Source organism: Ceratotherium simum, chromosome 19 (genome assembly GCF_057802395.1).
Source record: "Ceratotherium simum simum isolate JZ-2026a chromosome 19, ASM5780239v1, whole genome shotgun sequence".
Taxonomy (NCBI): Eukaryota; Metazoa; Chordata; class Mammalia; order Perissodactyla; family Rhinocerotidae; genus Ceratotherium; species Ceratotherium simum.
Genome location: NC_141918.1, coordinates 42,910,506 through 42,927,527, shown reverse-complemented (window position 1 = coordinate 42,927,527; position 17,022 = coordinate 42,910,506). Strand labels below are relative to the sequence as shown.

General features: G+C 38.4%; 1 protein-coding gene across 2 annotated transcripts in view; it reads right to left on the bottom strand.

Annotated features, from left to right (window-relative positions):
• Positions 1-16,447, bottom strand: part of HSF2 (heat shock transcription factor 2) — a 33,967-nt gene extending 17,520 nt beyond the window's left edge. For both annotated transcript variants that reach the window (XM_004422273.3, XM_004422274.3), the window contains exons 1-4: positions 16,281-16,447; positions 2,745-2,853; positions 2,455-2,582; positions 1,481-1,605 (exon numbers count right to left, since the gene is read on the bottom strand). In XM_004422273.3, the coding sequence (XP_004422330.1) occupies positions 1,481-1,605; positions 2,455-2,582; positions 2,745-2,853; positions 16,281-16,373 (455 nt within the window). In that variant the 5' untranslated portion in view covers positions 16,374-16,447. The remainder of the gene's footprint in view (positions 1-1,480; positions 1,606-2,454; positions 2,583-2,744; positions 2,854-16,280) is intronic.
• Positions 16,448-17,022: the final 575 nt, after the last annotated feature.

Sequence of the window (17,022 nt, the reverse complement as noted above, 5' to 3'; positions counted from 1 at the left end):
TATAGATGAAGACACTGACACTCAGAGAATTCAGAGGATTTGCCCAGGATCACACAGGTAACTTGTAAGTGCTGAAGTTGAACTCAAGTCTGTCAGACTTTAAAACTATCTAAGGTCTGTCTCATACACAAGCATATGAAAACAGTAAAAAAGTCTGTTCTTCTTTAAAGCATATCCAAATATGACAAACCAATAACTTGCCCAGTACTATTAGTTTTTTTTCCTTCATTCACCATTATTTACTGAAATTGCACTGTTATTAAATGTTAGCAGCAATAATAATGCTGAGAAGGCATGAAAGATACTCCACCTACTAAAAGCTTTAACTTTTGCTCTTTTGTTAATTTCCACAAAAGCCATCTCCCTCAATTCCAACTATTACAAAAGAGACTGGATTTACGTATAGAGAGTACGGAAAATGAGGCTTTCTTTAATACTTACTGAATAACTACTGTACTTTTTCTGACTCAGAAATTTAACGATACTGGCATCTGCGTACTAAAGATACACAGGAGAATGGTTACCTCTAAGACTTATAGAATGAATTTGGGATCCCATTCCTTAAAGGATAAACCTGAGATTAAAGGAATTGGGTCAAAGGGCACCTCTGTAGACACAAGATACACAAAGTAAACCAGCGTAAGTGGTTAAATAAAATATGCAGAATGAGAAAGCTTAAAATTAAGGCTTATTCACAAAGAGAATCCAAGTCCAAGGTTACTCTTTTAATGAAGATACTTGAGTTAAGATAGCTAAACTAATGTCCCACATTTGAAACAGGAGAGAGAATATATAACTACTCTCAAAACCCTGGCACCTATTAGGATAAGAGAAAATCCCAGCTACTTACTAAGAAGAGAAGTACGTATCTACTCAATACACAAGTAGGTACTGTGGCAAGTTAGAATAGGGCCAAGAATTGTAGTTAAACAAAATAAAGCATCTTTCTGTAGATAAAAGGTTTGAATAACACTTTCTCAAGTCTATGTAAAATAAGTATCAACTAGGGCAAGTCTCTTGTGTCCTTTTTTCCCTATTTTTATAACCTACTTTTTCCTAAGAGATAGGCCAGAAAAGTCTCAAGAAAACACCATGAAAGAAAGGATGGGTAACATCTATAGTATTTTTTATGGCTTGTGTGCCCTCATGTGTGTGAACGTCATATGAAAGCTAACCTAAGTAGAATCGTATTTCCTACACCAACTGAAAGATCTACTGTTTCATCAGTAAGACTTGTGCATCAAATTGTTTTGATTGCCCAGGTTTATATATTCTTTCAATCACCATCAAGAAAATATAATTTTGGGGCAAAGCGTATGGCTACAAATCAAAAATAAAGGGAACCAAGACTTACATAAAAATGACCTCTGATCTTGGCTTCAACAACATGATCTAAGTACTTAAAGCACCAACCTCCCACCCCCAATATACACACACACCAACCTCCATATCAGGATTATATTTGGAAATAATACTTTACCTTTTTAATTCAGAAAGCCTAGACTCAATAGTTTCTTGTTTTATTTGAACCTTCTGAGCACTACTTATAATTTTTGTTAAATCTTCCTGACGAATTTTATTTTCTTCTGGTTTTGAAGATGAAACCTTTCAAAAAGCAAATTTAGGGGATTAAACAAATACTAAACACCATAATTGTAACCCAAAGCTTCCAATTATAAGTAGTTTTTGTAGCCCATTCAGGAAATGAGATCTACTTCTGAAAAGCCCAGGATAGGATTTAGGAAAAGAATAAACTGCACAGACCAAAAAGAGAGAATAAGAAATAAACAGTCTATTTTTTGTTTTTTTAATGTGGAGAAGTTTCCAAGAGCAGGAACATCTTATGGGATTTTTTTTTTTCATTTCCTTCCACCAAACTCCCTATAATTTCCCCAAGCCTCTTTATTATCACCTTCCATGTTTAATTAAACTTATGCAGTAACAGCTGCACACTGGACCACTTTCTTTCATGGTCCACTACCCTTTTTGTCCCCCACTTTTATAGACAAAAGTAAAAATATCTTATTTCAGCAAGATATCGTTCATTCAAAAATGTATTATTAAATGCCTACTATACGCAAGAGATTTATTCTAGGCACTGGATATTCAGCAGTGAACTACAGAAAAAGCCCTGACATACTAGCAGGAGCTTAAATTTTTTAAGCTAAATTAGAAGGAGTGAGCCATCCCAATATGGATGACTCCTCACCCTCAGTCAGAATGTAAACATCTTCCTTCCCTCTAGAAAGTGTTTGAAGAGTGAGTCCTGGGTACAGTTGAGTGCAGGGAAAAAAGGAACATAAAATAGAGGGAAATAATTAAAGCTTTATTAGTCTACGTCATGCCAACAAGGAACAACCTTGTGCTGAATATAACCTGTGTGCTGAAATATAATTCGTGGCCAAGTCTGCTATACGGTAATGTCCTAATTAAATCATGTCGACAATAACTCACCTTCCTTTTAATGTTCTCCAACAAGTCATCCTGGCCTTGTTTGAAGTAAGGATGCTGAAATTCAACAGGACCATCTCGTTCCTGCTTTACAATTCCAGAGTCAATATGCACCACTTTACGGAAACCATCTGAAAAAAGATTCAAAATTCAGATGACTAAAATAGACAAAAGTCAAAAATCAATGGTGCTTCTATGGAATATCATATTTGCCTTTAACAAACTAAAAAGAAAAATAGTTTTAATCAGTGGCTGATGACAGCTACTCCAAATAAAGTGCCATCTATACTCACACATATTCAGTTGCCTCACAAAGCTTGCCATGTTATTGTGCTTGAAGTATTTGGGAAGAATTTCTTTTGCAAATCTTTGTTCATCCAAAACCAGAAAACTTTGGCCATTCTGAAAAAAAGAGAAAAAGTCAACTAGGTAAGGTCCTCTGATACTAGGTGATACATATGACCCCAAAACTGTGCAGTCCTTCCATGATACCTTCAGACCAGCATTTTATCCCTATTGATGGCAACAAGAAACAAAGTGCAATTAAGTGACAAACTGCAATTAAACACCAAACTGCAATTAAGCTTTCTGATGTCAATCTCAAAAGTTTAGAAGTATGTCTTAAACCAAAAGCTGCATCATGCTCTATGGGGAAATATTAGAAGAATTACCATTAAATCAAAAACAAGAAAAGAAATACAGTATGTAGCCAGCACAATTATTTAACATTGTTTTAAAGCCAATGCAATTAGACAGAAATAAAATTTGAGAGGAAGCAGTATTTTATAATTACGTCTATTGCAAATAATGATATCTTTGTACAATCAATTGAAAATTATAATTCAGTAAGATATCGGATTACTTATTAATATTTAAAGTCATTAGTGTTCTTTCATACAAAAAATAAACAATTTGAAACTTACAACAAAAATACAGTAGAGATCTTCCTTGACTTACAACTGAGTTATGCTCTGATAAACCCATCATAAGCTGAAAATACTGTTAAGTTGAAAATGCATTTAATATGCCTGATCTACCGAACATAACAGCTCAGCCTAGCCTACCTTAAATGTGCTCAGAACACTTAACATTAGCCTACAGTGGGCAAGATATCTAACACAAAGCCTAATTTATAATAAAGTGTTGAATATCACATGTAATTTATTGAATATTGTACTGAAAGTGAAAAACAGAATGGTTACATGGGTACAGAATGGTTATAAGTGTATCAGTTGTTTACCCTCATGATCACATGGCTGACAGGGAGTTTTGCTCACTGTCACCACCCAGCATCACAAGAGAGTATCGTACTGCACATCAGTATTCCGGGAAAAGATCAAAATTCAAACATCGAATTACAGTTTCTATTGAATGAGTATTGCTTTCACACCACTGTAAAGTCAAAAATTCGAATCACCATAAGTCAGGGACCAACTGTAAGCAAAACAGCATGGTACTGACATAAAGACAGACAGCTCAGTGGAATAGAATAGAGCCTAGAAATGAACCCTCACATATACGATGCAAAGATTTTTGACAAGCGTTGCCAGAACCATTCAGTGGGACAAGGACAGTCTTTTCAACAAATGATGCTGGGAAAGCTGAATACTCACATGCAAAAGGATGAAGCTGAACCCTTAACTTACACCATATACAAAAATTAACTCAAAATGGACCAAAGACCAAAACATAAGAGCTAAAACTATAAAAACTTTAGAAGAAAACATGAGGAGGAAAAGTGTCATGACACTGGATTTGGCAATGATTTCCTGGATAACACAAAAAGCACAGGCAACAAAAGCAAAAACGGACAAATGGGGCTACCTCAAACTTTAAAACTTCTGTGCAAACAATACTATCAATAGAGTGAAAAGGCAACCCATGAAATCGGAGAAAATATTTTCAAATTGTGTATGTGACAAGGGGTTAATATCCATAATATATAAAGAACTCCAACAACTCAACAACAAACAACCCCATAAGAAATGCACAAAGACCTTGAACAGACATTTTCTCAAAGAAAATATACAAATGGCCAACAAACACATGTAAAGACGCCTAACATCACTAATCATTAGGGAAATGAAAACCAAAACTACAATGAGATACCACTTCACACCCACTGGGATGGCAATTATTAAGAAAACAAAAAAAACAGAAAATAAGTGTTGGCAAGGATGTGGAGAAATTGGAACACTTGTGCACTGCTGGTGGGAATGTAAAATAGTGCAGGTGCTGTGGAAAACTGTATGGTGGTTCCTCAGAAAGTTAAATACAGAATTACTATATGATCCTGCAATTCTACTTCTGTGTATATACTCAAAAGAATTGAAAGCAGGGACCCAAAAAGTTATTTGTACACCCATGTTCATAGTAGCATTATTCACAATAGCCAAAAGGTGGAAGCAACCCAAATGTCCACTGACAGACGAATGGATAAACAAAATGTGGTATATGCATACAATGGAATATTATTCAGCCTTAAAAAGGAAGAAAATTCTGACACATGCTAGAACGTGGATGACCCTTGAAGACATTATGCTAAGTGAAACAAACTAGTCAAAAAAGGAAAAATAGTGTATGATTCTACTTATATGAGATATCTAGAATAATCAAATTCATAAAGACAGAAAGTAGAACAGTGACCAGGGGCTAGGAGAAGGAGGGGAGTGGAAGTTATTATCTAACGAGTATGAAGTTTCAGTTTGAGAAAGTGAAAAACATTCTGGAGATGGATGGTAGTGATAGGTGCATAACAATGTGAATGTACCTAATGCCACTGAACTATATACTTATACTTAAAAATGGTTAAAATGGTTAATTTCAGGTTATGTATATTTTACCACCACCACAACAAAAATTTAAAACTAAAACGGAATAAAAGATTCTAATAGAAAAACATCAAGAATCTAAAAATAAATTTTAAAAATACACAAGACCTTTAAGAAAAAAGCTACAGAGGGACAAATACAGTGTTGTAAAGCTGTCAATTCCCCCTAAATTAACTAACATATTAAATTCTCTCTCAACTGAAAAAGAAAAAAGGTATTTGGAGACGAGGTAAAGAGACGCTAACACAACCAAATAACAGGTACTAAAGTTCATTTGTAAAAATAATTACGTTTAACAATAGGCAAGAAAATACTGAAAACAATGGGGAGAGATGCGTTAACTCTTCTAAAGATGTCAGAATTATAGTGTCTACAAGAGTTCAGTACTAAAGAAGGGATAGTCAATAGATGAATGGACAGACTAGAGGGGACAGAAGAAGCAGCAAATCTATTTGAGAATTTAATAGCTAATAAGTAAGGATAGTATTCAAATCAGGGGGGAAATCAGGAAAGAAAAAGATTAGTTAATAAATTTTCCATTTGGAAGGAAAAAACAAAAGCTCAGTTCTAACTCACTGCTATCTCACTCTTTACAACATCATAAACTCAGAAGCCATAGCAGCAAAAATTAATAAATTTATTCATGGAGACTTGCTAGCTGCCTGCCCTATCTCCAAATTCCTCTACTTTCTTTTTTATGTGTATTTTTATTTTTTAAAACTAAAATTGTGGGCCGGCCCAGTGGCACAGGGGTTAAGAGCACGTGCTCCGCATTCACAGGTTCTGACCCTGGGCGCGCACCGATGCACCGCTTGTCAAGCCATGCTGTGGTGGCATCCCATACAAAGTAGAGGAAGATCGGATGTTCCTGGATGTTAGCCCAGGGCCAATCTTCCTCATCAAAAAAAAAAAGAGGAGGATTGGCATCAGATGTTAGCTGAGGGCTGATCTTTCTCATAAAAAAAAAAAAACTAAACTAAAATTGTATATATTTAAGGTGTACAACATCATGATTTGATATATACACACAGAGAAATGACTACTACAGTCAAGCTTATTAACATATTGTCTACATCAAAGTAAAAAGCTTCTGCACAGCAAAGGAAATAATCAACAAAATAAAAAGACAACCTAATGGAATGAGAGAAAATATTTGCAAACAATACATCTGATAAGGGATTAATATCCAAAACATGTAAAGAACTCATACAACTCAACAGCAAAAAAAAAAAAAAACGCAACCCAATTAAAAAATGGGCAAAGGACCAAAACAGATATTTTTCCAAAGAAGACATACAAATGGCCAACAGGTATATGATATGAATAGGAGCTCAACAGCACTAATCATCAGGAAAATGCAAATCAAAACCACAATGAGCTATCACCTCATACCTGTTAGGATGGCTATTCTAAGGAAAAAAAAGGGAACAAGTGTTGGTGAGGATGTGGAGAAAAGGGAACCCTTGTACACTGCTGGTGGGAATGTAAACTGGTACAGCCATTATGGAAAACAGTATGAGAGTTTCTCAAAAAATTAAAAATAGAACTACCATGCAATATAGCTACCATTCTTCTGGGTATATACCCAAAGAAAATGAAATCAGTATCTCAAAGAGATATCTGCACTCCAACGTTCACTGCAGCATTATTAACAATAGCCAAAACATGAAAACAACCTCAGTGTCCATCAATGGAAGAACGGATAAAAAATTGTATACACACACAAAAAACTGAACATTATTCAGCCTTAAAAAAGAAAGATCCTGCCATTTGCAACAGCATGGATGATCCTTTACTTTCTTACTAACAGAATCACAATTTTGTTTGATGCTGCAACTACATTTCTCAGTCCCCCTTACAAATAGAGGTGGCCAAATAACACACCTGGCAAATAAGATGTAAGTAGAATGGATTGAGTGGGGCTTCCAGAAAAGATTCTAAAAGAGGAAAGATTCAAAGTGTCAAACTCCTACATCCCATATCCCTGCTTGGAACTTGGAGTAATGGCTAGCTCTCCAGCAACCACTAAGGTACAGGAAATAAGTATGGCTGAAAAGACCAGCAGATGACTGAGTATCTTCAGACCTAAGAGAAAAATACATCTCTATTTTGTTTAAGCCACTGTTGTTTGGATCTCTGTTACTTTTATCTGAACCTAACCCCAACTGATAAGAGTTATAAAATAAACTCAATAAACTTAAAAAATTAACATAAAAAAACACTTTAAAGATTTATGACAAAGGGTTAACTGCCTTAATTAAAAATTTCTAACAAATCAGTAAGATGAAAAATCCAATGTAAAATTTAGAAGAGGCATGGTGTCATTCATAATTGAATGTACAGCAAAACAAATAATGATTTTTAACTTATTAGACTGGCAAAATTTAAAAAGGTTGACAATAATCAGTGTTGGTTATTAGATAATAACTATTAAAATTAAAAATGCATACATCTTTTCCTATCTTAAAAGCACTTTCCCTCTACCTTACTTCCCTCTACCTTACTTCCCTCTCAATCTATCCACTCCATTTGTCTTTTTCTTCACTGCAAAACTTAAACAAATATTTCAAAGCCCCCTTCTCCAATTCAGGACCATCTACTTACTCTTGCTAAAAACTGGTTTTGGTTTCCCTCACTCTACTGTAGGCCTTTTTTCTACAATGTCAAATGCCAAATTCAATGCCTTCTTTTCAGTCCTGATCATCCTACACCTCTCCATGGCATTTCATTTGGTACTACTGACAATCCCCTCCTTAAATCTTCTACTCTTTTGGCTTTGAAACTATACACTATTGGGTCTCCTATCTCTCATATTTCCTTTCAATTGTCTTCCGCTTATCAAAAGGCAGTGTGTTTTTTACGTTTCTAGGCTTGATTATGACACCTTTTACACTCTTTTCTTAGGCAATCTCATCCACACTATAGTGTCTAATTACTGACTATATTATATATGATGATTATCATATCTACCTCTGCCTCTGACCCTCTCGAATTTCACACTTGAATTTTCAATTGCTAACATGTTTACACAATGTTCTTTAACTCACTATGTTCTCAACCTATTGTCTATTTCAAACCCATTTTCCTACTCCCCCAAAGTCAACTTTTTCCTGTATCCTCCATCCTGGCATGCCCCTCTCCCCTTTAAGTTACCCAATTAAGTTTGACATCAACAACAAAAAGATAAATTAAAAACTCTCAATTTTAACAGCTAGTAACTTAAGGGGGAAATATTAAAAACATCCCCTTTAAAAACAAAAAAAAGGAATCCCATGATCACTACTTTTATTTGACACCCTAAGGTCTTAGCCATTGCAAAAAAGAAAGCAAGTTGAAGGTATAAGGTTCTGAAAGGAAGAACAAAACCATCATTCACAGATGCTATGGATGTACACTTAGAGAACCCAAATCAGTAAAATGATTAGCTCACTGGTTTATTATCAATATACAAATGTTACTTGTATTTCTAATTACCAGCAACAGCCAGAAATGTATTTTTAACTAAAGGACACCACTTTCAACATCTATAAGATATCTAGGAAGAAATCTAACAAAGATGTGCTAGACCTAGTTGCAAAAAACTATAACACTTTATTAAACAACAAAATGAATTTAGAAATATGCCTTGTTCATGGAAATACTCAATATTGTAAAGATATCCATTTCCCTAATCTGATTTATAGTTTCAACACAATCCCAATAAAAATCCCAATAGGCTATTTTTTTTTAATGGAACTTGATTTTAAAACATATATGGAAGAATGAGTTGCCCTCCCAAATGCAAGACTTTTTATAAAGCTACAGTAACTAAGACATGTGATATGGGCACAAGGATAAACTGTCCAATGGAAAAGAACAGAGGACCCAGAAACAAAACCACAATATCTATACATAATTTTGCCATTAGACAGAGGTAGCAATACATAACACTGGGGAAAGAAGGAACTATTTAATAAGGGGCTAGTACAACTATGGAAAACAATGAAATTGGATCTCTCATACTACACAAAAAATCAATTCCAGGTGAATTAGATATGAAATGCAAACCTTTAAAACTTTCAGAAGAAAAGAAGAGAGAAGAAAAAGTAAAGAAGAGAGAAGAAAAAGTATTTTCCTCTCCCTGGGGTAAGTAAAGGAAAATATCCTAAAGAAACAAAAAGCATGAACCATAAAAAAGATTGATATATTAAATTATACTAAAATTAAGAACTTCTACTCATCAGAAGCAAAAAGATAAGCCACAAACTGGGAGAAGATATAGGCAACCACATATCCAAAAAACGAATATAAACTATATACAAGGAATTCCTACAAATAATAAAAGATAAACCACCTAATAGAAAAATGGCCAAACATTTCATAGAATAGGAAACACAAATGGCCAATAAATATGAAAAGGTGTTGGAACTCACTAGTAATCAGGGAAATATAAATTAAGACCTCACTGAGATAACATTTTACATCTACTAGATTGGTAAAAATTAAAAATAATAGTATTCAAGTTTGAAGATGTGGATTAATGGAAAGTCTCATACGTGGCTAATAGGAGTACAAGCTGGTTTGATCTCTTTGGAAAACAATTTGAACTATCTTGAGATTGAACATTTCATACTCTATTTTCCAGCAATTAGACTCTTCAACATAGGTGTGTGTATATATATATTGACACCTTATAAAAATTTTTGCTTATATACACCAGGAGAGGTGTATAAGAATATTCATAACAGCATTTCACACAGTTGATCATCTTCTCTTTCTTGAACCATTTTCTTCCATTAACTTCTATGACCTCATTCCTTTATTTTTCCTTTCTCACTCTTCCTTCTCAATCTCCTTTGCTGGCATTTTCTTGTCTTCATACCCTCTGAACACTGGCATACCCTATCTTTCAGTCCCTTCTATCCTCATTTGTCTCCCTGGATGACCTCATTCAATCCCATGGTTTTACCACTCACAAACTCCAAACTCCACCCTGAACACCAGAGTCTTATATCCAAATCTCTTATTCAACATTTCCATTTGAACATCTTGGAGTGCAGAAGTCATTCAGGCTGTTTAGAAACATTCCTGTTCAACTTCCCTAGCACTGCACTTCCCCACCTCCTTTGAAATTATGTGTGGCTATATGACTAAGTGTGGTCAATGAAATGTAAGCAAAATGAACGATTTTCAAATAATACTAGTGATCCTTTTATAATCTCAAAGTTAATATGACCCAACAGAATCCCCACCTGCATTTCTCTGAATCTTCCTCCATCTCAACAAATGGTAGCATCATTTTCCCCGTTGCTCAGACCAAATCTATGAGTCATTCTCTAATTCTTTTCTGTCCCCTCCTTCAACACCAGCCAATTTATCAACTGCTTTCAGTTGATTTCAAAGTAGATATCAAATTTAACAACTCACCATCTCCACTGTCAACACCCTAGTCTCAGCCACACTATTCTCAATACCATAGTGGAAAACTGTGAGTCTTCTAACTAGTTCCCTCATTTTCCAATCTCCTTACCACAGTTAAGGCCCCATACCAGCTGCTCCTGGCTACTTCTCTGACCTCACTCGCATGTTCTCTCAAGATACTCTAACTACATGGGTCTTCTCCAATAACATGAACATACTATGGTCAAGGCCTTTACATGTGCCATTCCCCTTTGTCTGGCCCATCCTTTCTAATCCTTCAGGTCTCTGTTCAAAGGTCATCTTCTCAGAGAAGCTTTCCTCATCACTCTACCTAAAATACCCACAAATCCTAGTCATTTTACATGCTAGTGACCAATGCATTGCTCCAAATTCATTCTTCACTGTCTGCTCTGCTCTGGGTCCCTTAAATGTCTCTTTTTCTAGCTGGCACGGTGTTAAGCTTTGTCAGAAGAAGGGGTTCTCCTTCCTGGTTCCAGTGCGTCCTTGGTGGGCTCCTGCAGTTATCCAGGTTCTCCAGCACCTAGCTCTTGCAGTGCATGGAGGTCAGCAGCAGCCCAAGGCCAGCAGCTTCCCCTGGCACTCCTTCTCCCTTTTGGAGTTTTCAAATCAGAGTATATCTGGCAAGACATCTCCCCATGAACAGCTTTCTAGGGTACCCTAGAGGAAGGGCTTCTTTATAGATACAGATAGTAAATATTTTTGGCCTGCAGATCATAAAGTCATAACACTGCCCTTGTAGCAAGAAAGCAGCTATAGACAATATGTAAAGAAACTGAGCATGGCTATGTTCCAATTAAACTTTATTTACAAAACAGATGGCTTGCCCAAGGGCCATAGTTCGCCAACCCCTGTCCTAGATGGCATATTTTCTGGAAAGTTCTAAAGAATGGATTTCCAGTAAGTTCCACCAGTGTGGCACCAGTGACTTCTCTGCCATTCAGTGAAACACGGTCATACTTTAACAAGGTCAATCTTAGACTCAGGGGAAAAGAGCTCTTACTTGGGCACTCTATCTTAGCCTTAGCAATGATGGCTGCTTCTTATAACTGCTATTCCTATATTCTCTAGAGTCTTCTTCACTCCAATGCCCCTAATATAGTTAGTAATTCTATTAAACTTTCCCGGTTCAAAATACTGTGTGTTTTGTTTCCTACTGTGTAGGAGACTTCTGTTTCCTAACTAGACCCTAACTGATACACTCTCTCTTTACTCTGTTTTATTTTCCTTATGGTACTTATCACTAGCTAAAAGTATATTATTTGTGTTTGCTTACTTTTTAATTATCAATATCCTTCAGTAGAATGTAAGCTCTATGAAGGCAACCACTTTGTTAACTACTGAACTAATTCCTGGTACCCAGAACACTGTCTGGTCATAACAGATTCACAACATATATTTGTGAGTGACTGAATAAATGAATTGTTGGTCACAGTGGGCCAAATTATATTTTTAGAATTTCAACTCTTGCATTATATCAAATAAAGAGATGAATGCCTCTTGCTTATATCTGCTCTCTCTCACACACACACATACAACCCTCATTCACTCATATCATTCTGTGTCTCTGCTTATCAGTCACCACTCTAAAAAGTTGTAAATACCCTCTCAGTGCAAAAATTCCACCTTACTGCTGTTTAAACCTGCGAAGCCCAAGCAGTACAACACAGAACTCTCCCTGCACATTTTACAAGGGGCAGAAAGCCATTACCGACTGGGGTAGGAGAGATGGGTAGCTTCTTTTCAGTCTCTACCCATAATGTTGGCAAGCTTCCAAAGAGTGGTAACAGTTGTTACTGCTCAAATTGGTACTCTTGTTAAAAACATCCAAAATATTCTTACCTAATAATCTAATATTTCAACCACATTGCTTTAAAACACTTTTCAGAATAGAAAATTGTAACACTTTTTAAACAATCAGTCTATAACTTCTTAATGTTCACCAACCATTCCTTCTGAGTCTCTAGCTCATTCTCTCTTATGCATACAAACAAAAAATACTTGTCAATGAATCTTCCAACTTTTCTGTAGGCCCACCTAAGGTGTATTTTACCCCTTATTCTGCCACACTTGGGGCCTTTCTTGTTTTCACTTGGGAATACTGTAATTATGCAATGGTTGCTGGGAAGTTTAAAATACCATAACACTATGAAGTCTAAGGGCCTACTGCTCAAATTCATCCAAAACAGCTAAAAAACACTGAACAAATTCTGGTTTTTCTCCCTTTCCCTCCTAATTCATAATTTGTCTCTGCTGACTGGAGAGGGTTAGGGAAGTAGAGAATGACACAGGGCAAAAAAAGATGGAACAGATGAGTATGAGGTCTTTAGTGGAAATCACTTCTTGGTCTTCTCAAGCAATCTGAAGAACTCAGACAAAGGTAATAACACTGGCAAAACAATGACTTTCCAGTTCTTTCCTTCTTTTATACTGCTTCACTTCAACATACACTGAGTATCAAATTTCAGTAACAGTAAAGGCTGTCCCTCATTATCAACAACGGCAAGAACTTCCACTCAACTTCCACAACCTCTTGTCCCTGAATATCAAGTTTCCCCAGTTGCTTCCAAGTTAAACCTGTGCCCTCTGTTTAGGACTCCGTTACATTTAAAACAGCTTTAGGTTGTCCAACAGTACTATCTTTGTCCTTGATTCTTGCAATAGAATGCCTACCAGAGCCAAAATAGCTATATAAAATTTTGAAGTCATAGGAACATAAAAATAAAAAAAGGAAGGAAAAAGAAAACTCCAAGGGGAGAATCTGGGAAAAAACATGTACAATACGTTTTAAAGACGCACTGGATCTAAAGACATTTCTATTATTTGAATCAATAACACATTTAGTATAATTTGCTCAAAATATTATATTTCTATAATTAATGATTAGAATGGGGATATTATTTCATTTTTCATTTTTGTCATATTACAAGTTTCAAGGAAAATTAAAGTTATATGAACTTCAGGAATATTAAGCCAAGCTTTTCCAACTGCAGTTGGTAAGAGTTTTCTCTCCTTGCCTAACACTCAAGCTAGAAGAATAAATTATTTTCCACAAGTAAAAAATAAAATGCATAAAAGATTGCCTGGTTTCCAAAACATCTGTTGCTTCTAAAAGGTCTTAATATTCACTCAGATAGTATAAATGCTAAATTACCTCAATAGAAGTTCAGCAAAACAAGTCTGAAGGAAACCAGAAACAACCATAAATAGCAACTTTTAAAAGACGAGAGTAACTTATTTTGGTTTTTCCATCTAACATCATTGTTTAATTAAAGTTTTACCTTTCATTGTTAACACTGATTTGGAAAAATCTGGTAAAATAAGCAAGACAGCCCTAAGCAACTAAGCTTAGCCCTAGACAACATTAATCCAGAATTGTCCACTGACTTGCGGAGGGCTAACGTTTTGACATAAAACTAAATATTGTGCCAATATGTATTAAAGGTAATGCTATGGACAGAAGATTGATCTGGGAGGTCACAAATCTATGTTATAGTCCCACCTCCAATAAAGGCTAGCTTTGCAATTATGGGTAAGTAATCTAACCTGTCTAAGCCTCAAATCCTCATCTACATGATGATGAGGCTCAAATAAATGATCTCTAAGATTCTTTTCAGGCATAATTCTATCTTCAACATTCCTACCACTTCCATTACATATTCCAAGGATTTCACTGATTCATCAAACATTTATTAAGTCCCTACTGGGTGTCCCTGGCACAGAGAGTGTCCCTGCTCTCACTGATTTTATATTTCATTTGTCTCATTATGATCAGAAAATGAGTAGTTAAAACATAAGCTTAGACTTAATAATGGGATAAATAAGAATCATTTTTAAGTGGCTTCTGTATTTGGCTCAGAATTCATAAAATGATGTATTTATGTATTAGTTTGAAACTCCCCACATTTGATACTTCCCATAAAATAAGAATGTTATTAAAATATCTTGGCTAATGAGAATTTTCAGACCTGCCACTGATATAATACCCCTTAATTAAAACCAATTACCAATATATTTAGGTACCATTTCTAGGCAATAAAAACAAGGCCTACCCACGCAAAAAGGTATGATAAAGTCAGCCTGGGTTGGAGAGGAGACTCAGTCCAATCTCTAACACGAATAAAAGGCTGAGTAACAGCAGCGTGTGCTGATCCATCCTCGTCAACTTTTAATCCTTCTGACTGATGAAAAGCATGAGACATCTGTTTATTTTTAAGTGCACACTGGCGGCTGGCTTCCTTATTTTCACCTTTCTTAGTACAACTGTACAGAATTCAGCAAATGCTTAATACACACCATCCAGCTGATGATACTAACCTTCAAGAAAATTAAGTCCTAGAAGGGAAACAAAAAAATCAACGAATGACAGTAACATAAACCAGAATATGGTGTTATAGTAGTCGAAACTTCATGTACTCAATATAGTGCTCCCTGTTAAATGTAATAATAAAACTGAGAGTTCCTATAATAGGAAAAGAACAGAAAAGAAAGGGAGAAAGAGGGGAGATAACAATTACTCGGCACTGAACAGGTGCCAGGCCCTGTGCAGGTAGTTTTCACCACCTCGTCTCCAGACCTCTAAACAAGAAAATATCCCAAACACACGATCATCTACAATAAGAGAAATCCACCCCCCTTCACAAAATGATTCCAACAGCTTAAGAGCGTATTCCAACGCAAACGCCGTTTATGGAATAATCATTCTGCTTAGAATTTTACTATTTGGAACTAGGAGGAGTCTCGGATCACCCGGGCAACCCATTCATCTCATGGACGATGAAACTCAGGCCACACAAGGCGCTTGGCTAAGGTCATCTCCGTTTCGTGGCAGAGTTGGGATCAAACAACAATCACGGCATCCACACACCACTCTGCTGGCAACTGTTTAGTGATTCATTTCAGCTCCTCACTAAGTTAGTGGACACCAGTCTCAGCACCTGGATGAAAATCATCATAAAAACCCGTTTACAGCAACGGCTCAGAACCTCCGAGGAGGAATGTACCATTGTCTGTGTAACATCTTAAGACCCACCGATCAGCCGCCACCTGTGTGTGACCGTGTGCCCACTCCCCCGAAGCCCGCCCCACAAGGACCCCAGGTGTAAGGCGGCGCGTGCCCGTCTCCGCGACAGACGCGGGTCGCCGGGGTCAAGATTTCCTCAGATAACGCCCCGCGCTGGAGAGCCGGCCCGGGGCTGCCCGTGCCCCCGGCGACCCGGAGCCCGCGAGCCGGGCGGGAGGACGGGGGATGAGTGTGCAGGAACGCGGCGCCCGCGCCCCCGGCTCGCGGCCCGCCCTCGCGCCGCCGGGCCGGTGCCGAAGGGCGCCCGGGCCGGACCGTTACGGGGCCTCCCGGCCGCGGGCCCCGCGCGGCCGCCCCTCCCCCACCGCGGCCTGAGCCAGCGCGCCGGCCGCCCCCCCGGCTCCCGCGCCCACCACCCCGGGGCCCCCGCCGGGGCCGCGCCGCGGGCCTCGCAGCCGGCGTCGAGCCGCAGGCCGCGGGAGACAAGCCCGCGGGAGAGCGCGAGGGAGGCGGCGGGTACTCAGGGGGTTCGGAGGCCGCCGCGCCCTCCCGCGTACCTGGCTCCAGGTGATGAACTCGTTGGTGTGGGTTTCCTCCACCAGCGTCCACAGCTTGCTGAGGAAAGCCGGCACGTTCGAACTCTGCTTCATTGTTAACGAGGCGCGGGGACTCCAAATTCTACGCCCGAACGCGGCGGTGGCGGCGGCGGCGGCGGCGGCGGCAGCTGCTCCCCGAGAACGCCCACAACGCAGGCGCAGCAGCTCCCGGGCCCCGCCCCCCAGCCCCGCCAGGCGGGGAGGCCGGGCGGCCGCACGTGACGGACAAGTCGCCGCGCTCGGCCCGTGCGCACTGGTCGCGCGCCTGTCCCGATCCCGGCCAATCCCAGGCGCCGACCGCGCGACAGAGAAAACGGATTGGATGCTGCAGACTGGAGGGGGTGGGAGCAGAGGGGTGTGCTGCCTTCTGATTCGCCTTTTATCCAGGCCCTGACTGTAGCGGACCTTGGGCTTAGGGGACCGTCTTTGGTTGTTTCACGTGGAAGCAGCTTTGGGTTCCCGGGCCGTGACGGGGAGGCTACAGAAAGTCCTCAGGGGCCTTTGAGTCATAAGTTTGGCAGGAAAGTGTGGCTTGCGCCGTCAGGAGGAAGGAGTATAATAATTCACAAGGGGGGAAAAAAGCAGCTTTCAAGCATGATGTGCTAGGCCCCAAATTGAAACTATCTTAAAAATAGTGAACCTTGTCCTTAAATTTTCATTAGGAGAAAATGGTCCCTTTAAAATACGCTTAGCAAAAAAGAGG